A 22,025-nucleotide genomic window follows, 5' to 3' on the forward strand; every position below is an offset into this window, starting at 1 on the left:
ACTGAGAGGAAGAGCATTAGTAAAGGTAAGGAGGGGGGGCTCTCCTGTCTCTCAGTCCTCTTTGTCCTCGTGGCCATATCTGGTTACTGTTTCCACAGCTGTCGTGATGTTAGTTCTGCTCAGTGGTAGGGCAAGACTCGACAAGGTCCGACTGCCGCCACCCCCACCACCCCCATGCCTGCCCCCCACCCAGCCCCGAGCGCATCTCTCCAGCCCAGTCTCTTATGGAAGAGAGACACAACTCAAATGGCGCGTGACTTCAGTTATTGTGACTTGTGCCTCTTTCCTATGGAATTTGAGTGAAGCAAACTTAGGGCCGGGTTATTCTTGGTACGAAGCTTTACTGACGGGTGAGACATTTTCTGTAAGTGCAGTATTTAGATCATTTAAATGGAATGCCTTTTATTGGATGACATTTAAGTGAAAGTGCTGAAGATTGATACTCTTGATTAATAACATTGTTCTGTCAACTGACTTGGTAGGCCAGATAGTACTACAACTACTTGTGGTGAACATATCATTCAAAAAGTCTCTGCTTTAGCTTTAGAAATCTCTGGATGGATATTTGAAGGATGACTTTGAAATGAATTTAGGCTGCAGCTTTTGTTGTCTGCGCTCTTCCAGGGGGGAAAAAACTCTGTCATCAGAGTGTCATTAGTTTGTGCAGCTCAGAACAGACACCTCAACATATTCAGGTCTGCTCCGAAATGCCACAGGATCTCTTTACTCCAGACATGAACCTCCTCCAGTCTATTTCTGATAGGGTTACGTCATGCCTCAAGTGTCGTTGTGAGGTTGTGGATCTCAACAGGCATTGCTACTGGAAAACCAAAAGCATACATTACACCTAAAGATAAGTTTCTTACATCCTCAACTCACAGTCAATCTTTAAAGAGTTTCTTAAGCAAGAATATATAATTAAGCTCATTTATTATGTGGAGGCGAAGGCGTTATCATAACAAAGCAGTCTGCTCGAAGAGTTAATTATTCTGTGTAAACCGACACTGATGGCTGCTCTGGTCTGGTGTGCAGGGAGCTTATGTGTCTAATGTGATAACTCAATTCGTTATGCTATTTATTATTTCTTCCTAATTAAATGGCAGTTGTCCTGAAAGCAGCACATGCCAGTGTCTGCCTGCACAAGGAATCTCAGCAATATGCAAAGCAGTTTTTTGCTTAAATCTTACTGTCCAGCAGCAGACAAACACAATGACCCAAGCCACCATCTTTTCCATTACATTTTTGCCTTTTCTTGGATTTGCACCTCTAGACTTTTTATTTATATATGATTTCATGTTTGATTTTGTTTATCCCACTAAGCCTTTGTGGTGTGATAAATACCGTGGTGTGTCAGGCACTTTTGTGTGTCATGGTTTTTCTCAACACATGTCTCCAGATCAGCTGTGTTGGACAGAAAATGTCTGGCGCTTCCATGTCTCCATTGAGGATCTGCAGGCGACACTCGAAATAGGGCTGTGGCGAAGCTCTGTCGCTTTGAAGGCGAGGACGCCCGTCAGGCCGAGCCCAAAGTGCGGGTGGAGTCTGTGGAGTCCTCTCTCTGTTTTTGATCTGTTGCCCAGTCGAGTTGACAGAAGTCAGTGCTTAAACCCACGGGGAGATGTGTCACAGATCCGCTGCGCAGGCCGGGACACAGGGGGACGTTTGGACAGGTGACCTTGACGCTGATTAGTCTGTGTCTCGTTCCAATTATGAGATTGTCTGAGCCTGTATTATGGAGTTCCTGCTCCATGGGAATCACAGTTGCTTTCTTCCATTAAACTGCCTTCAGTTACAGACAGGAGACAGCTCAAATCCCTCTGCATTGCCTGATGTCTAGTTAGAGTTTCTGAAGGTCAGTGGATCAGGCACCATTTATATTATTATTATTATTTATTTATTGGCAGATGCCCTTATCCAGGGCGACTTACAGGTTACACAAGCAATCATCTTGTCTTTTGCCAGGCTTCAGGTGTGATAAAGCTAATTTCTTTAGTTTTAAGAAACACCTAACAGGCTCATATCAATACATTTGTGAATTCTGAGCTGTTAGTGAGTATCTGATCAACATCCTTTGTTCTAGACCGTCTGCAGAACTCAAAGGAAGTGTGTGAGAAATTAAGACACAATTCCTCTAATGTTCACTTGTGAATTTGTGGCCATTATTTTAAAGTGTTTCTTGTTTTTGCAAACGTATTTAGATGGCAAATGTCAGGAAGTTCTGTTAAAGTTAACATAAATCTCACATGATGTATTTATAAGCCTGTCATCTTAAGGGTTTATAAACAAAAGAAGTACAATTCTACTTCCTGCCCCATCAATCCACCCTGTGAACCCAAGGGCTGATTTACTGTCCTGTACAAAGGAAACAGAAAAGGACAGCCGAGAGACAGAAAGTGAAAGCTGGCCTCCTGCCTGTGAATCTGACTGCGGGGGCTCTTGCCTGCGATTTGTTCACACGTGAGGGAGCCGTGTGTGAACAGACGTGTGTGGTGGGAATCGGGCTTTGGGTTATACACTTTTAAGAACTAATCAGAGCCAGATGTTGTCTTGGTGCACCGTTCATTAAGGCTCTTTCGTATGGGACTGTAACGTCAGATTGCTTTTCATGTACTTCTCTCTCCCCCCTCACTGAGAATTAAAACACTGCAAATGTTGTGTGTTTACATTGAGCTCCACCTGTCTGAGGAATGTGCGCCAGGGCCGCAGTGGCTGAGAGTTAAGCGTAAATTAGGCGAGAGCTGCGTTATAGAGTCCCACAGTCACACGTTTGTTTTCGATCCTTTTTCGTACATCAAAGGGGCCAAATACGGAGGAATCTCATGACAAACTCTGCCCAACCTTTTGGAAGGAAAACGACAAAGGATTAATTTGTTCTCTTTTTTATGTAAGCATCTGTTAATACCATAAGCCTGCAGTGTTAATGAGCGAGTTACACAGTTCTGGAATACTGTTCAGGCCAATTTAAACCCAGGCCAGTTACCAAGTCACATGCATAAAGCTCAGATCTGTCCTGAACGTGACTCGGAGACTTAAACTGAAGCTGCCATCACATTTGTGCCAGTTACACACTCATGCTTTACAGTATAGTATGGGATATATGATTTTCTTATTGACATGTATGGTAGCAAATAACACTAATGTTGATCCATGTCAGGTTTTACAAGCTGCTGGTTGAATAGGAAAAAAATGTGTTTCTTAACGGTTTACGGTATCAAGCCTCTGTTGTTGGTTATATCATGGCCTGCAGCTGGTTAAACCCGAGATATTTGCCCACATCAGGATATTCAGGTCTATGTGATGCTTGATGTCTGACAAACTAGATATTAATGCAACTTTGTAGGGTCCTGACAAGCACAGGGGTTTTTATCAGGGTGTGGGGTATGGTGACTTCAAAGAGACACCAGACGGAAAAACTAAATTGCACACCAGCCAGATGCAAACCGACAACCTTTGGAAGTTTCAAAAGAATAAAAAAGCAATGTTTAATCAACTCTAGCAACATGTACAGGTGCAGAAGAGTATATTTTACAGAAAACCACAACTTGCTCTTTAGGATTCCCAGTGGATTTGAAAGTGGACAAAGAAGACAGGAAAAGGAGGAAGAAAAGGGGTTAAAAAAGAAGAAAAGAAGTCTGGGATGAGAACCTGAACCTGTTTCCTGCTGTGCCAGAGACACAACCTTTCCGCATTAAAAGGTGGCTATTAATCACGGCCTCGGGGGTTCGAGGGAGATGAATCGGGATACTTGCCTGCTGGCCCGGCGCGGAAGAGGTCACTGGGGAAAAAATGGGCTCCTGCAGATTTACGGCCATATCAAGCCATTAGATCTGCTGGCACGTCAAGCTGTTTCTTGTTACGAGGGGCTAGCAGCCCAGGCCTCGGGGTGTCGAGTTTCCACTCCCAGGGGAACAGCAGCGAAACCACATCAGACAAGCACATCGCCGAGGTCGCGCTAGCTGAGCCCCAACTGCACCAGATGAGGGTTCGAAGAGTGAGACATGTTGAGGTTTTCCAGAAACAAAGGGCCGTGCCCTCAGGAAAGCGACATTGTGGGCACTGGTTTGTTTTACAACACGATACCTGGCGCCACCTTCGACCTGAGCGACTCTGTGCTTTAGATATTGAAGCTTTAACCCAATTTAAATGGTTTAGGATGAGCCAGGTAAAAGAAGACGTATTTACAGTCTTCAGGTGATAGTGTTTTTTGGGTTTTTGTTCATATTGGGTCTTGAATGTGTTCTGTAAGTGTGGGAACTATTGAGGGTTTCACTTTGAAGCCATCCTCCTCTGGTTCAGTTCAGTTTAAGACAGTCGTGCTTGGGATAGATCTGTTGTGTTTACAGGTTGCTTGGATAAAACCTTTTTAATGCTCTTTAAGTACATACCAAATACTGCTCCCTTGACTGGATTTTTCAGTTTTAACCATACCTCTATAACGGGAACCGTGGGCTGGAAACGGCATGTTTTTGGTGCAGATCCTAAAAGGAATATTTTATGCATGAGTGACAGACTGCGCTCGACTTGCTCCAAAAATTAGGCCACATTTATTACAGTTCACAATTTACAACCCCCCCAAAAAATAAAAAAATAAATCGGGATTAAAGAAACAAATGTGTTACAACACAATCCAGTGAACAGTCATAGTGCAGATATCAGACCATTATTTTTACCTATGAATCCTGCAGTTTGTTGTGTCTGTGTGTATGGGTAGACAACCTTTTATTCAGATATCAAATAATACAAATTTACCTCAGCTTTGCAGCATTTTATTTTTAAACAAACGTATTGTTAAGGAATTGTTTTTTTTATTCCCATTGGCCAAAAATAGTGCTATTGTAAATTTGACACCGAGTTTGACAGAAAGATATAAGGCAATAGATTTTTGTCTGCAATAGTTATTGTCCTCTGAAAGCCAGATTATAGAGCAATACTGTTTCTAGGTCACCCAATAACGTTTTACAGTCTTCTGTTAAATTAAATACAGGATGATTCTTCATATCGCTCTTAAAGGCCATAAGGGGATTTACAACATTGTTCAACGCGTCTTCCAAGTTCAATTTTGTCTGAGTTGTTTTTCTGTCTTTGGTTTCTTAAAATGGCATTCCTCATGTTGTGCTTCTGGCAGTAAGAGATATATATACAGACACAGTAAATATATATAAACACCTTTGATGTGTGTATGTCACCAAAAAAAAGAAAGAGAAAAACGAGTAGTTGGAAACGGTGCCAGAAATGGTTACTGGTTGCTAAGTGAAGTACATAAAAGCATTGTTATGGAGTATCAGTCTGGAGGCCTATGCCCTGTGAAATTGCAGTTTGAGAAACACCTGGCAGCAGCCTATAAAGTTACCTTCCAGTTCGTTCTGACTCATCCGACAAGAGAAGACGTCTGACAACGCCGGGGCAGAGAACCAGCTGTGAGTCTGGCTCTGTCGTCCCAGGGAGCCCCAAAGAACAGATGCAGGCAAAACGAGATAGTAAAAGGCATCCCCCCCACCCCCGGATAAACAATTAATTTGTGGGATGCTTCATAAAGAAAACAAAGTTTGTTTCTCTCTTGGCCACCCATGTACTGAAAGCAAACAAGGCATAGTTAGGGTCAACATCACCCGTTAGCCGCTTTCCCTGGGTGTTTGGTTTGTCAACTGCCGTGTTTAAGAAAGCAAGTGAGAATACACGTGTAAACCTTGTCCTACAAAGCAAAACAGGATGTCACAGCAGGATTGCAGGCTGACGGACAGAGACAGAGGGGTATTGTCTTTCACAGAGGCGGAATGGGACTGACTTGGCAGGAGTTGCGGTTCGAAAAACCTCAAGTGTTTCAGGTAATGTGACCACCCAGCCGGATCGCTTTGAACGTTTGGTAAACATGCTGTCAGGAGCTGCTTGTTGCTGTCCAATAACCTAAATAACGCACGTTTACAGGTGTCCCTGTTGTGAAACACGAGTCCTTATCATAGACAGGCTGGAGAAGGACTGAGCCACCACAGATTGTTTGGGAATGTGTAATATTGACACACTTTTTCCATAGAGGAGTGGAGGCCAGGGATGAACTATCGGTATAACTCAGTTAAACATTGAAGTGTGTGCTGAAGTGGTGCGGTGTTGTGTGCTGCGAGAGTGGAAATAAATAACAGTGAGGACCACAAGATGGAGGCTGCCATGACATTCTTATGACTACAGGTTGTTATTCCCTCTGAGCGAATTCCTAGCGGTCTGATCCAGGACATTACACTTAGATGATATGTCCCACTGCAGATTCAGAGAGACCTGTAAAACCTGCTGGATTGTGGCCCCCGTCCAAGTCATTGTGCATCTCCTGCCAAAGTGTAGTCTGACTGGAGGAGTGAAGAGAGGGAAAGGGTATTGGGTGGGACGGAGCAAGACTGATGCATCACTGATGGACCAGGGAAATAATAATAGACTGTATTCCCGGAAAACAAAACAAGATGAGGAGAGAGAAAGACCGTTGTTTATGCAAGAATCCTGTGGAGACATTCATCCAGTCGTTGATTAATAAAGGATGAATTAGATGATGACGTTGTGATCAACTATAAATAATAATGTATAGTAATGTGACAAGTACAAAGCATAATCTTTTTTCAGTAGATTTATTACATTTCCACATCCAGGATACTCACATACACATTCCTTTCATAAAATGAAAATTCTCCAATAAAAATAGCATCACTTTTAATGTTGTCCTTGTGCCCATGCAAAATAAATGGTAAGAGAAAAATATATTTATTTATTTTCTTGGGAGGGGGGTTGCGTTCACAAGAATAATCCACAGAATACTTTCAAAATGAGTGTGGTGTGATTCTTAAGGACCATTGGATCTGATTTGGGCTCCCGTGATTGTCTAATGGTCTGTTTGTGTGTTGTGCATGGTGCATTTTGAAACTTGCTACCATTACAAGATAATTAGCAGAAAGGGTGTCTTTAGTATGGCAGGAAGGTTTGATTCTTCTGAGCACACTCTGTTATCCCTGTATGTTAACATATTTATGATATACAGATTAAACAAGGTCCCCAGATGGTATTGCCTTGAACATTTATTATTCTTTTTGTTTACAGCTCTCACTCTTCCCCTTAAGAATCAATACAGCAGTTTGTAAAAATGTGCAGCATTGAAGATTGATCCTGCTAACTGTGCAGTGTTGGGTATGGCTTTTATAGCAATACGAGTTGTGTGTCATTTTTGCATTTCACAGATCGCTGTTGTAACACTTATATAGACCAAAGACAAGATTCCCATTTGAGTGAAACAGTTACTAATTCAAACTGTGAAATTCACAAGTGTCTCACAGGTGGTTCACTTCTTAATTTATACAGACTTATTCATCACAGTTTTAAAACCATACAAAAGACAAAATACCATGCTCTTCATGTCACTAGCCAGTGTGACTGCTTGTCTTTAGTTGGGATTTTCTTTTTCCTTATTCTTACACAACAATGTTTAAGATAAACGTGGTTAGAGAAAGTAAGCTAAAGTAACCTAATAAACTTGATGTTTGTCCCTTTGCAGTTTCACAAGTTTCACAAAATTAGGAGCATCAGAACTTTCCAAAAAAAAAGAAAAAAAAAAGAAATCTTGCAACCACAATTTCTCTTAAGCTCGTGTGGTTTTGCTCTCAAACAATTCTAAAACCATAATTTTTCCCTGTGTTCACAGCTCAGTGCGTTATAATACTCCCACAGGGAGCTTGTGTAGTGGGTTTCAATGCCTCCCATTTAAACAGATGAGAATTAAGCAATTAGGAAGTGGAGGATGCATGATTCTGATCTTATTCGTAAATTTATGCATTCATTGCTCATTTTACAAATAATAGTGGTTTGCCTTATCACAATAAACTATGTGGACTTCACATGTATTACTAATGTTTAGTATGGCTAAGAAAACTGAAAAAAGTCTAAGCACTCCAAAAGAAAGACTGGGCTAACGCACATTCCTACTCTTCACTTGGGGTAGGGATAGTAAAAGTACCTTCAAGAAAGACCAAGTGTCCTAAATATGTGAATGTAAATTCCAACACGAATGAAAACTAGGCCATTTGTTTCCATATGGGATTCATTTTTAAGCAAAGAGAAACAGTGATGGGTAAAAGGGACTTTCGTTATTGTCAGGCTCACAACATTTATATAATTTTCTTTTCTTGGATGTAAGCGGGATTCCACTTGTCACAGACAAATAGTGCACTTGTACAAAATAAATATGCCAGCTTATATTTGAATCAGTCAAGTCATACAGTATCGGTTCTGAGCAGAGTATTTAAAGCCTGGCTTCTATACAGTCGATTCTTTAGGGGTGTCCTTGGCGTTCTTGCAGCCGTACAGCCATTTGATGACCCTTGCGTTCCTCTCAATCACGGACACGACCGAGGGCACCTGCTCAGTCAGCTCCTCCTCAAAGAGCCCCTCACCCGAGTGCCGCGAGAATTCACTGGCTTCGGACCCCCCCGCGCTGACGCTGCGCAGAATCACAGACACCGTGTCCGAGCTGGTCGTGAAGAAGTTCTCCAGCCCGAGACGGTCAACCATCTCCAGGTCCAGCCCGCAGTAGTTGAAGAACCTTTCTTTCTCAGACAAGGCCAGCGAGTACCGTAACCAGAGGTCTGATTTGGACCGTTGAAGGCCCTTGTGTCTCAAAATGGCAGGTTGTCCAGTCTCCACCAGCACAGTTCCATTTCTCCTAGTCCTCTCCAGAGTCTGAGGGCTTTTGGGAACCACAAAAGCCTCTCCCTCTGTCTCGGGCAAGCCTTTAGGTACGCGCTCTTCCCTTTCCGCATTGGGTATCTCTCTCTCATTGGCCCATGACATGCGCGACTCCTCCTCTTTGGGGGGGGTCTTCTCCTCATTGATGATCATTTTCGGCGGGATCTCCATCCCTCCAGTTTTCTCTCGCATGGAGCCCTGGAACAGCCTCCTGACAAAGCTGTACCCTTTGGTCTCGCTGCCCCCTGAGGTCTTGCACTCCCGCTTCTGCCGGTAGATGACCAGAGAGTCCGGCCTTAGCATCCGCTTGCCGCTCCCGCCACTCCTCCGCAGGACGGGGTTGTTCGGTGGGGTAGGAGGGGTGGTGGGGGTGTTCTTGGCGTTGTTACGGTTACTCTCCTCCTCTTCCACGTTCTGGTTCTCCTTCTTGCCCTCGGGGTCCTGGGAGGCGTCTTCTTTTTCATGTCTGAGGTTGAAGGGTCTCGTCATCAGGGCTGGGGGTGCGGAGTAGGGTACAGTGAGCGGCCTCCTGGGCGGCAGGGGTACGGACGCGCAGGGGACTGTCAAGGGTCTTCTGGGCTGAGGAGGCGGGGTGGTGCAGGGCACAAGGACAGGCTCTTGTTTGGTATTCATCACCTGTTGGCTTTTGACATACTTGGCCTTGTCAGCCTCCAGCCGCTCCACCGCACTGACGGAGCGACCCCTACCGCCACTGTCCATCTGCCTCCGGAGGTACTCTGGCCCCTTGTTTAGGAGCCTCAGAGGAGAGGGTGAACCGATGGGTGTAAGTGGCTTCATTCTGAGCCCATCTGGATAAAGACATCAAAGCAAAATTGGTCCAATCTGGTGCAAAGGGAAGACCAACACGGGACACCAATCTCCCTGTCCACACGGGGACGAGTCCCTTAGTGGCTTTCAGCTGCAAAGAGCATCAACATCATTCCTTTTCAATCCCAGCCCAGTCTGAAATAAACCACGAGCTCTTGAGAAAATAAAAATCCCACTTAATTGTAACACAGCACCCTGTGTTCTCACTGGGTCGAAACACAACAGTCGGAAATCTGTTTTAGGAGCGCAACAAGAGTGCCAATTCAGATGACCACAATGGCAGAGCGGGCTTGGCTAAAATTAGTCTCTTTGTTGGGCGCTTGAGCAGCCATATAAATTGATATCTTTATCCAGTAGTTATAGAGGCACTCTGATAATTGGGTGGGGAAATCCTTTTTCCCTCTTCCAGATGGGTTTGTAAATGAGATGCTGCTTCCCACAAAATAAATAACAAAACTCCCAGAATAGAAGGAAGATTTCAGTTGCAGTTATTACATTTTTTTTTTTTAGCTTCACATTTCCGTTGATCTTTTTGTGGATATTTTCTCCAGCCTTGAAAGAATGGCCTCAATAAAGTACCACCTCTTGATCCTTGGCTTTAACTCCTAATAAGCTCCTTTTTGTGAAACCACTTCCCGGACAATGTGGAGTTCCACTCTTGAACTGTATTCAGATCCCGAAGGAATGCGCCTCTTCCAAATGTGACCCGATCTCAGTCATGTCTCTGAGGAGAAAAACAAAACAAAACAATAGGTTTAGAGACGACCTTCCCTCAGGTTATTTGTTTTTAAAAAGAGAAACATGGGCAAAGGTGAGAGAGCTCTTTAGCCCCCATGCCTATCACTGCAAATCGCATTCTCACATTTGGCAAGTAGTCATATCTGGGGTACCATCAGTCAAAAGTAATTGAAAAATTGCTAGTTATTTTCCTTTGCAATTACACTATTAGTATCTGGTTGCTCCCCACAGAGCTTTCTTTGGCACATGTGTCCTGTACTATGAATAGACTGTTTTTATATACCACACAGAAAAATGTGCTGCACAATTTCTGAAAGCACCTCCAAAGAATACAGGTGCTAATGAATATCAGAATAGAAAATAAATCTTTAGTTTAATGGACTACATTGAAAAGTCGTGATTTTTCTTGCCATATTAGTCTTTCAAAAACAGAATACTTCACATTTTTATAATCTAATTTTAAAGGAGTTCCCCAACAGTTATCATTGAATGCTTTTAAATGACGTGGAGTAAGACAAAACCTTACAGTCTACGCAACACCAGGATAATCTGTGAGTGTGATACAAATGCCGCAATGTGGGACACTGGGCTGTTGTTTTTACCAAGTTTCTGAGCACTTGCATTTTAAAATGTCAGACTGAATAATATATACATTGATCAATATTTAAAAAGCCATAAATCCGTGTGGGGAGGGGGGTGGGGATACACAAATTAAGTTGAACACGGCTTTTTAGTTTCAAAAGAAGAAAAAAAAAGACCCTTATAAAAGATGAATGAGACTGATGCTTATGGGAAAAACAGGAAAGACCTAAAAAAAAGTCAATGGAGAAACTTGTAATTACAGATCGAGTGTTATTTTCAGATACAAACAGTGGAGGTGGTGAGGGCTTATATCATGGAGTAGACGTAGTAAAGCCAGGCTGGCGCAGAAATAGTCAAGAGTATTTATAGCGGGAGAATGTCCCCGCTCGATTATTGTGTGTCAGTGTGTCAGCGCACAGCAATAAATGAGAGCCGAGCAGATAAAAGAGATGTTAGTTGTTTGGGAGATTAGCGGCGCATTGTGAGCCAGATCTAGCAGAGCTGAAAGGGAAAACGAATAGCTGTGTTGTTGAGTTGGGAAAGAACCAAAGGTGCTTTTTTAAACTGTATTATACTTAAAAATTCAATCTGGCACAAAGTTCCCCCAGCATTCATACAGTTTCAACCAATTCTTCAGCATTGTTTTTTTTTTGGGTGGGGGAGAAACCTTCAGTTTATCGCTTCAATAAGTCTGAAAGGTCACAAAACAAATCTTACTCGTGAAAAATACTTTTTCTCTGGATGCACTGGGATTGTGGCGCTTTTATAGTTATTGGTCATTGTAATGTATTATATGTGTTGTATTATTAGACTATTTAGGAAACGCAAAGACAATAACCATTTAACTCCAGTTATTTTTTTAACAACTGTTTGCCTCTTTTTGAAAGCAGTTATGAATATTGTCTTGACAACCAGTTTAATGTTTTTTCATAAAGTTCTCCCTAAAAGGTTTTTAAACACATCTTTTATATTTATAAGCTTTTTCCTTGCCATCACAAAGCAACACCCCACAACAACAATAAAAAGTATTACGCATTGACATCAAGAATACATCTTTACTTAATTTGTTTCCATAATCCCTGACCTGTTCTTTCACAGACCCGGATATGTAACTGGGACCCACGTGAAAAAACGATGACATTTTTATGCCCTTAATTAAAATTAAACAAAACAATATTTGCTCACATAAAAATAAGACTACAGTTAAAGCATTGATGAGGAAACTGTTGTTCCTCTGTGAACGTAATATATATCTTAAGTGAGATTATATTTCACTGCATGGCTGTGACTGCAGCAATGAAAAAGCGTTTAGTATAAAATATAAACGGTGTAATGAACGCACAATAAACAGACACCTGAGACACTGAGAGGCAGGCATTACTACAATGCACTACACTGAAATAATCAGGTTTATTTCTCCCAGCTACCTGAAACACAGATCAGTAAACCTAGGTGAAAATATTCTGGTTCATAGTGATGCTATTCACATTCACTAAAGTTTACACTCCGTTTCGGATTGAACTGCAAATAGCAGACGCATGCCACAAAAATAAATAGAAATGACCAAAGGGAAGGACCACACATATACTTAACGTGTCACTGAAATTATATGTTTTGCACACGTGTGTTGCTTTAGTTGCAAGATGACCTCATATAACGAAGCCTCGCGGAAATCAACATTAAAAACCTATATTTACTATGAAAAATGTACACGTGCTCCCGGAAATACTTTGGATGTTTGTTCCTCAGCTGTTGTTAGAGGATAAAGGATTTACTGAAACATGCAGAGGACTGGTGACTCGGTGCAGTAGGACCCTTGCCTGGCCTTGCAGTTGACGGTGCGAATGACAGAGAAGCACACAACTTGAAATGCTATATTTAGGCACTTCCGCTCGCCGATGAGACCGGTATTATCATCATTGACTGGGGAAAACCAAAACAAATTCTAGTAAACACCTTAAGTGGCCAACATTTTTTATTTTTTGTAATGATTGGGGAAATTCCAGCAGAAAATCTGAAGAGGCCCAGCATTAGAAATATTGTGCCAAATATATTTGTTGGGCGTTTTGTAGGCCTTGCTTGGACAGGATGCAAGGTAGGTGTAGAGGAAGTAGAAGGGGAAAAAAAGTAAAGTCAGACAAACAGTCAGCGATATCAAGATTGCCCAGGGTGTCCGGGATACGGTTGTGGAAAGAAAAATACAGACGGCAGCCAACAAAATGCCTACAACCTCCAACATGAAAGAACTAGATTTTAGTACCAGCATTAGGCAGTCTGATCCCTTTCAACTACCAGCCACTTTTAATTTTCTTTTATAATGAGTCCAGTAATGGATGGAAACGCTCGACACAGGTTCCAGCTGCTTTTGAGAGGATGCTGGGAAATGGCGCCATGAGGTGAAGCTTCCGGGAAAGACCGTCCGACAGGTGCTTCTGGAGTTAACACCCAGACTGATGTGTAACAGCCATTTATGTCCTGAGAGGCAGTAACACCCCTGCCTTGGAGAATTAAGACTCCATATTCGATTATAATGAATCATTCAAACAATGTGACCATGGTGATATACTGGCTCAATAAGTTGTTTATTAATTTTGCTTTGTAAAAAGACAGATCTTACTTCCTGAGAATTAGATCTTTTTTATAATTGTGCAAGTCTAGCACAAGCATTCTTGTTTGTTTTCATGTTGAATTTAAAATGTATGTAGCAATACCTCAGCCCGGCCTGCTGAGCTCTTTCAACAGCTTGATATTTTTAAGTTTTTGGAAGACTAAGTAAATACAAACGATTAGGCATAAAACTTAAAACTTCAAGATGCATGTTTGAAGTGAAGTAGTCGGCTAAGAATAGCTTTTACATTTCACCAGCTTTCTTGCTAAACCGATTATTGCCAACAAAAAGCAAGAGTCCTACTACTACACTACTCTGCTGCTATTATGTATATTCCAGTCAGAAAATAAAGCTCTTTATATCATTTATACTTTGCATTTTTACTTCTACAGCCTAATCAGTTTTAGGAATAATTCTTATGAAGAACAGAAACAACTAATAGTACCAAACCTTTCAATTTCCTGCTGCTTTCCAAGGTTGTTAGCAGCCCTGAGAATGTATCTATGAATTAATAGGAATACTGCTGTCAATCCCAGGGTGGGACATTAAAATGACATATTCTGTCATGCCATGAGACGTGAAAAGCAAAACATGAAATATGCAGTTGCTCGTTCAAAAGTTTTCTCGTTGAGCACACGAACGCTGACACGTTAGACCAAACAGAGATGGGAAAAAATCATGTCTTTCTGACTCCGTAAGTGTCTTCATAGCTCTTTAAAACATAGCTCTGAAATTATACTGCCAAGCAGGTCAATAACTCTACCTGCGATTTACTTTATTACATGGAAACACGACCTTGTATAATCGAAAGCTGCTAAGCCCCAAGCCAGACATTTCTATGCTTTGGTAATATCAATACAGCACAGTTTCTGTCAGCTAATAAAAACATGCATTAGGAGAACACCAGTCTGCATGTGTTCCCGTCTCTAATGCAACTGATCATAGATATTTTATGTAACTCTTAGATATATGTATATGACCATTCAGTTGTTAATGCAATCTGTTCCTAAGCCTCAGTCTGTCTGAAAGTTTTCATGCTGCAAACCATGCTCTTGTAATTGGGGACTGAGTACGAGATCACAATTACAAAGGAGTCCCAGATGTTCTGTGTTTAATGTGCACCTCCGGTCAACACTGGGGAAAAAAACAGAAACAGCAGCTCCTTTTCATCAAAGCTGGGACCTGGGCTCAGTTGGAGGGCAGCGCTGAAGGGTCATTTGAGGAAAAAAACACAAATGTTTCCCAATCACAAAAGGACTGTCATTTACATAAGCTAAGGCCTGGAGAATGTTTGTGCATTTGACAGCCTGGGGAAAGACCCAGATTGTTTGCATTTGGGACTTGGATTCTTTAAGATAAAATAAAAATAAAAAGATGATCATGAAGATTAAAGTGAAATTAAAAATGGCCAAATGAAAAAGCATCATTTATCAGTCACATGAAATAATGCATCTCTTTCCCGCAGACTGAATTGTTTGATTAGAGCTACTAACAGCCAATTAAATGATTAAGGTGCTTCATTATTTTATTTTATATTTGTGAAATCGGTTTAACTAATCCAGAGAACAGCCTTGAAGCTCGGTCACGTGGTCCTTTGACCCGCCGAACAGCTTGTCTCCCTTGCTCTTTAAAGAGCCATTTGTTGAGTGCTGATGCGCCAAGACAAAAAACATCTGGTTCCCCTTATATTATAGCCTGTTCACACTGGGAGCAGCCGGCCCAGTGCCTGCAGCAGTAAGACAGCTTCACGGCATGGTCTCTAATGAAAGCAGGGCAGATAAGAGGGGAGAACAGGGTAATTGCTACTTAAAAAAGAAGGTCTTCCATGCATTACTGTTGGGAAGGAATTAGGACAGGTTTTATAGGATGCTGTAAAAACTGCTGAGTATAGTGCCCTACTAATTCGCCTCATTAGAGTCAATGAATGCTATTGTTTTTGGTGTATTTTATGTAAAGGCATTTCTGGGGAAAGGGGTTCTAGTCCACCTTGGGGAAAAAACCCTTTTCCTATAAAAAAAAAAAACATTAACAGACTTCGTGATGGCAAAGAAACCCTGCGTTGGAGAAGGGAGACTTTAATCCAAGTTTATAGTTTAACAGATCATTTAATATCTTGTACACAGAAGCTGCCCACTTGAAAAGCTGTAGGTCACTCACAATGGACAACCCCCTCTCTGGAAATAAGAGAGGGCCCAGACATCACAATTCATTCGTTTACCTAAGAAAACAAAAAACGGCACCTCAGAGAAAACCCCTTCCCTTCTTAATTGAGACAAACTGGGCCATGAATCTAGCAACTATTGTACGGGCCTGAGTGCTATTAGTCTGCTAATGTGTGGCCTATTCTCTCATTGTGCCGGGACAGAGGGCACCAGCAGGTCACCGCAGACAACTTCAAGAGACAGAAAGGCAGACACATTAAGAGATGGGCACTTAACACGAGAATAGCGCTCTTTTGTCATTCAAAAGTTAGTGATTTTAAAATGCGAGAGAGACGGTGCTTTGAAGGCAACTGGTCCATTTATCCACAGCCCTCTGAGCATGTGCCCATCAGAAGCCACGCCGAGTGAAAATCACAGTTTGCACATCGCTCTGAATGGTGAAGTAATGAAGGACTAATTACCAAGAAGCTGGCACTCAGATAAGGGTTACACATGAAGGTGCCAGCAGACAACACCGTTAGCAAACTTCGTCTTCTGCTACTCGGGGAAAGACTTTGCTCATCTGTGAATGAACTAGCTGATATAAATATATAGACTTGTTAGACCCTGGCAACTCACATAAATATATATCTACAAATATATCTGAAAGATGAATGATGTTCATATACTAGTGGATAGCACAAGACAATGCCTGATATTAACTAATGCTTTGCACAAAAAATGTATAAGAAAGGAGAGTCTGTAATGTTTGGAGGAAATTCCTGTGTCCATGTGGCTGTATCACCTGATTGGTGGACAGTATTAATTCATAGGTGTAGCTCAGTGCACATGAACCAGCTACGTCAATGTGTCTTTCGTGCATATTAAATTATAGATGTCTTCCCTGTAAATGCGGTATTTCAGATTCCATTCCTTGGTGCTGGCTTGGAGATGTGAGTTCGAAAGCTTTCTCGACTGCCGTTCATTTTCAGGCACCACAGCACACGCATCGTGCTTCTCGGCTTTTTCACGGCTCTGGTGTCCTCATACAGTACGCAAAAATAACGCAAGAATGTATGAAAGCACCCCGTGGTGTGTCGCAATCGCGTATTTGCAGGTTATGACATCACTGTTTGATCTGTGTAATCTTTAGGTGTGTGACATGCTTCGATTTATCAAATTTCTGTTTAACTAAGGCACAACCTTTTCATTTGAAAAAGACTCCTTCAGGGAAAGAAAAAACCCAAACATCTCATGGCACTGTCGGAACACATTGTCGAGTAGGGATTTATTCTTAAGCTCGTGCATTTGCATGTTTTCTTCTTGCAAGTGTTTACAATGGTCTGATCCAGTAAAGCTTTCGTTTTTTCACAAAGGAATCTTGCGCATTTTAATTAAAATCCCCTCCTGTCAGAAGGTTTGGTATCTCACATCTCACAACCCTTAATGTAATACTAACATAGGCCATAAACAAAGCTGAAGTAAATATAACACATTAGCAATTAGCTCTTTATAAAGCTTCAAAGCAATGCCACAGACACAAACTACACAGTGTATTGTTTCCTCCATGCTGGATTTATTTAGGGTAATAATAAAACAAAATATGTTGGAAAACAAGGTCCTGGACCGCAGGACAAACTAAAAGCAGCACAAACATGCACAGGCACAGCTGTGAGGCCAGATTGTGACTCAGACAACCTGCACAGTGTGGAATCGATGGTTTGAAGCCACTAGTGGCCCCTGCTACGTCCGTGGGGGTGAGAGGAGACCTGAGAGCAGGGGTCCACAGCGTGGTTCCTTAGATCCTGCCACCGTTGTAATCTCTTGTTAGGAAACATGGACATCTCACAGCTCATTTATCCCAAATAGAGAGCACTGTTTAAATCTGTGAATACAGGGCAGGCAGGGTCAACCAATATCACACACTCCCTCATAGGAAACCTGCGGAGTAGGGGGTCTCTCAGTCAGGGTCCTACCAGCCTGTGTCTTCTCCTAACTAGCACCCAGCAGTTAAGGTTCATAAGAGCATGATCTGATCACCACGACTTATTTTATTTATCAAGTCAACTGCCCTTCATCTCTGACAGACCTTTTCATAAATTATTCTAATTAAGGCTGGTGCTATTTACACGTGTCATAATGGTGTATTCCTAGAATCTCCCCCCCCCGGCCCGCATCACCAGACAACACACGACTTAAATTGACTCCTTTGAAGCAGAACCGACAGATCATGTTTCGAAAGGGCTTTAAAAAAAAAAAGTTTCCCTGAAATCAGAGGCAGTGGTTAAAGGTAAGCTGTCCACACAGTTCAGATTAACCGGCTCCTTTTGCACAGGCCACAGCTGTCTGTATAAGTACATTTTATATCAGCATGTCGAATCCATCTACTGTGACTGGAGAAAATATGGCCCCCTGATTTAATAAATTGTGGCAGCACACACAAATGAAAACTGTAAAATAAGTCCCGGGCTCTTGTAAGTTTCCCTGAAGAGCACTTGAGCCTGCAGGCTGCCACCAGAGCAGATGATGATTAAATAGCTGCGTAGAACTGTACATGAAATATCGAGTAGGCAAAAAAACAAACAACAACAACAGAAAAAGGCACAGATACATTTGTGCACATTAAATTCATGATGTATATAAAACTAGAATATCACAGGGGATCACTGGAAACTATTCAAACTTAAAAAAACAAAAAACAAAGCGAACACAGAGAGGATCATGGGACATAACAGTGGAGACAAGTGGAAGCAAGTGATAATCGCCGGGAAGGAAAACAAAGCCAATCGAATTTGAAACCACGGTCGTTTTGAGGTTCTGAGAGTTATGAACGCTGTGGTTTATTTGGAGTCAAATGGCAAAAAGTTGCTGCCCCACTTCTGTGCTACAAATCAACCTTTTGGCATTGTGCTGCGGGCCAGTGATGTCACCGGCAGACGTCCCCTTTAATTATCCAACGGAGGCTCAGCTCTCTGACTGGAGGACCTCACAAGCCTTTCGCTGAACTCAAGATAAAAATGTCAAATATTGGAATTGTTTTTTTTGTGTGGAGGAGTTCGCAGGTTGGGTTGGTAGTTGGCCACTGAGCTCTGGATATTGCAGTGAAGCCATCTCTGACATTTAAGTTTCCTTCCTTCCCATGCAACCTGCACTTCTTCTGCTGTTTTGAGAGGTTTATTAAGGAAATGCTTCAGACTGGCTGTAATTCAGCTTACATCAACACTTCAAACGCAGCCTGCCTGCTCTTTCACAGCCTGGGGTAGCTCTCCACAAGCAAAATAGTCTTCCCTGCCTTTCAGACTACACTTGTAGGAGCTGTATAAGAGAAAGATGTACGCTGGTAGTAAAATAACAGAGGAGGTTTACCGTACCTTGAAGGTTATAGGTTCTGACAAGGACGAATTAGGGGAACTGCCATGCTTCAGTTTCTCTCAAATACATCTCTAAAAGAGACCTGTCTCTGTTCACACAGGATCAGCCTTATGATTTCTCATTTGTAAAACAGGATGATAAAGTTATCCTAAATCCTCTAATCAGTGTTTTCCAATCCAATGCCTTGGGGCTTACTCTAAAGCAAGGCCTTGTGCGTGATTGTGTGTGTAAGGCCTGTCATTTACACAAACTATTTGTGAAATTAACACATTTTAAAGCGACTGCACTCTGCAGAAGTAGAATCCGCAGTGTAGCGTTCCCAAACCTCTACTCGCAACCCAGATACTGTATAAAAACAACTACAACAGCCACAAAGTATTTTTTCTGGCTGCTTACAATTGCTTCTCTCCACCTCGCCCTTCCCCCTCGCTGGCAGCTCTTGGTAAGGAGACCCCCTTCCCCCATCACTGTCCATTTGCTCAGTCTTCAGGGCCTCCGTGAGATAGGTGTGAGCTACAGCATTACAGTACCCCACGCACCGTCCACAACAGACCACTCAGAAACTCCATATCAATTGAGACATGCGGTCTTAACCTTCTGCACTTTCTAAAGGAGAAATGGGAATGGCTGAATGCCAGGAGTACTCCTAAATCCACCTGAGGACTCTGTTCCTCTTTCCTCGAGCCATGAATAGTGTTTGCTAAGTTGTGTAAAGCCCAGCTCACAGTTTGCAGTTGGGCTGTGTTTGATTGCATTTCAGCTGGGATTATCTGTGCAAGGGGAGGAACGATTAATATGCCACAAATGACCTCTCAGAAGTGTGCAGAGAGCCAGTGGGGTTGGCTGAAACTGCAAACTGTTTGGTGTAGTGAGCTGGAGAGAGGTTTTGCAGAGCCCCCCTTGCCTGTTTCTGTGCCTTTGTTCTCAGTCTCTCTCGAGTAACATTTTGACTCTTGACATCTCATTTCTCAACACCACAGACTTAATAAAGTGCACGGCCGAGCCAGGTGCAGAAGAGGGACTGCATTCTTCCAGGACTTATTAAGACGCGCATTATTCATTTCTTTCTCTGTGCGCCTCTGCAAGATCATTCGTTCAAACATTTAAACATCTAATTTTTACTCATGTCCCCTGGTACTAAACGTCCACAGCTTTTATTCAATATAACACAGCTAATCGTTCAGAATGAAATGCATGTAAAACACAGTGCGGGGACGTTTCATGTTGACTAGGACAGCAGGTAAACAGTGTGCGCTTAATCGCAGCCTGATAAGATTAATCCTGCCTGTAAGACGCACGAATGTGTTTTCGGTGCAGAGGAGACGACCACTGTTTTTATTCTTTCCTTTAAACCACATTTACAAAATATGATGAGGGATAACCTTTTAACCATGGGTTGCAAATTGGCGTTATCCAATCAGCCCGCAATTTAAATTGATCCTCTGTGCGGGGTGTCGCACCCACACTCACCCCGCCTGCACGGAGCTCCGTCTGCGCAAGAACTGAAATACTAGATACTGCATTTCTGAAGCTCTATACCATACATAATCAGTAAACCTGGAAAAGTTAAAGCAGCCCGTCACCCGACCAGTACATACAAATATCTGGCAATAAGAGAAATAGCACCACTCTTCTGCTACAACAAAGTGTAATAAATGCCAGTGAAATGATAATAATAAAATAATAATAACGGATTGTCTTCAGTCATTAGGAGCCGGTTGTCGCACCATGTTCTGCCGTTCAGCGCTATAAGACGCAGATAAGACGAGAAGTCAGCTCTGTTAAGCATTAAACACTATTGATATTGGAAAAGATCCCCTAATTAGCCAGGTTTCAAACTGAAATGCGTCATGAAGCAAGGAAGGCAAACGAAAATGTTTCCATTGTATTGAAAGAATACATGAATAATGTTCAAACCAAAAGTGAAGACCCGCAAATAACGCAGGAGTCCCGCAGATGGACCACTTCAATCTCCGGTCTACCTCTGAGATCAGCAAATGGAAACCAAACGTGATCTACTTTTAATTACTGTAAAGCTATTGAAAATGAGTTACTATATGTCACACACACAGCCGATTGCAGGGTAATAACCTGAACTTGTATGTGTGTCTGTTTGAAACTGCAACACAGGATTCCCATTTTGCAAACGGAGCTGCACATTTTAAGGAAATATACAATCATATAGATACATATGAATAAGCATGTTACCTTCATAACATGCCAAATTGGATATTTTGAAGAAAGGTAATGTTAAAACAAACCAAAAGAATACTAATCAAATACCAAAGTCAAAAAAAGAGTATTGATAATTGATCAATGTACATATACACATGGTAAGGGACCTCTTTCAGTGCCCTGGTGCTCACCTGCGTCCTGCTGTGCCAGTCCCCTGCCCACGTGTTGTGTTTGTATTAGTCCCGTGTCTGTGTGTCTGTGTGTCTGTCTGTGTCCTCCAGCTCAGTCCAGCAGCGTCTGTCTCTGACGGGCTGCCGTCTCTGCGCCGCCGCTGCTTTAAAGTGAATGTGCAGCAGCAGCGGCGCTGACTCCAGGGGGCAGGAACCGCCTGCAAGCGACGCCTCTGCTGCGGGACAGTCCCACTGCGCTGCGCAAAGACAAAGCCCTGCGAGCTGGTGGTTTATGGATTGCAACTTGTCATCTGAAATGGACCCTGACCATGAATGCGCCTCCCATGAAATGCATGAAAGTTGACCAGGAAGCCTCTTATAAGCTACTCTAGAAATCATCTAGTGAGGTTTTAAAAGTCATGAATAAATGAACACCCAGCAGGGTTTTGCATACTGCTTTTGGACAGCTAACTAATGTTTGTAGGAAGTTTTGAATATGTATGTATGTATGTATGTTTTCATTGCCTGTTATGCCTAGAAAAACATTTAACACATTAATTTCGAATGCCTTCTTTGTTGCAAAAGCAAAAATAAACCGACGTAAAGAGCAATTATCAAACAATTAATCAATATCAATCAGATTTACATATATATATATATATATATATTTTTTTTTTTTTTTACATAAACTACACT

General features: G+C 42.2%; 1 protein-coding gene across 1 annotated transcript; it reads right to left on the reverse strand.

Moving 5' to 3' along the window:
* Positions 1 to 6,595: 6,595 nt before the first annotated feature.
* Positions 6,596 to 21,632, reverse strand: fam110d (family with sequence similarity 110 member D). The gene is made up of 2 exons (XM_066717521.1): positions 21,351 to 21,632; positions 6,596 to 10,267 (listed from the first exon to the last, which is right to left on the reverse strand). Exon 2 carries the CDS (start codon positions 9,511 to 9,513, stop codon positions 8,287 to 8,289), a length of 1,227 nt encoding a protein of 408 aa, XP_066573618.1. The 5' UTR covers positions 9,514 to 10,267; positions 21,351 to 21,632; the 3' UTR covers positions 6,596 to 8,286.
* Positions 21,633 to 22,025: the final 393 nt, after the last annotated feature.

The sequence above is a fragment of the Amia ocellicauda genome, chromosome 11 (genome assembly GCF_036373705.1).
Source record: "Amia ocellicauda isolate fAmiCal2 chromosome 11, fAmiCal2.hap1, whole genome shotgun sequence".
Classification (NCBI taxonomy): domain Eukaryota; kingdom Metazoa; phylum Chordata; class Actinopteri; order Amiiformes; family Amiidae; genus Amia; species Amia ocellicauda.

Coding starts and splice junctions, on each gene's coding strand:
- fam110d (XM_066717521.1), bottom strand. CDS start 9,513: ATGAAGCCACTTACACCCATCGGTTCACCCTCTCCTCTGAGGCTCCTA.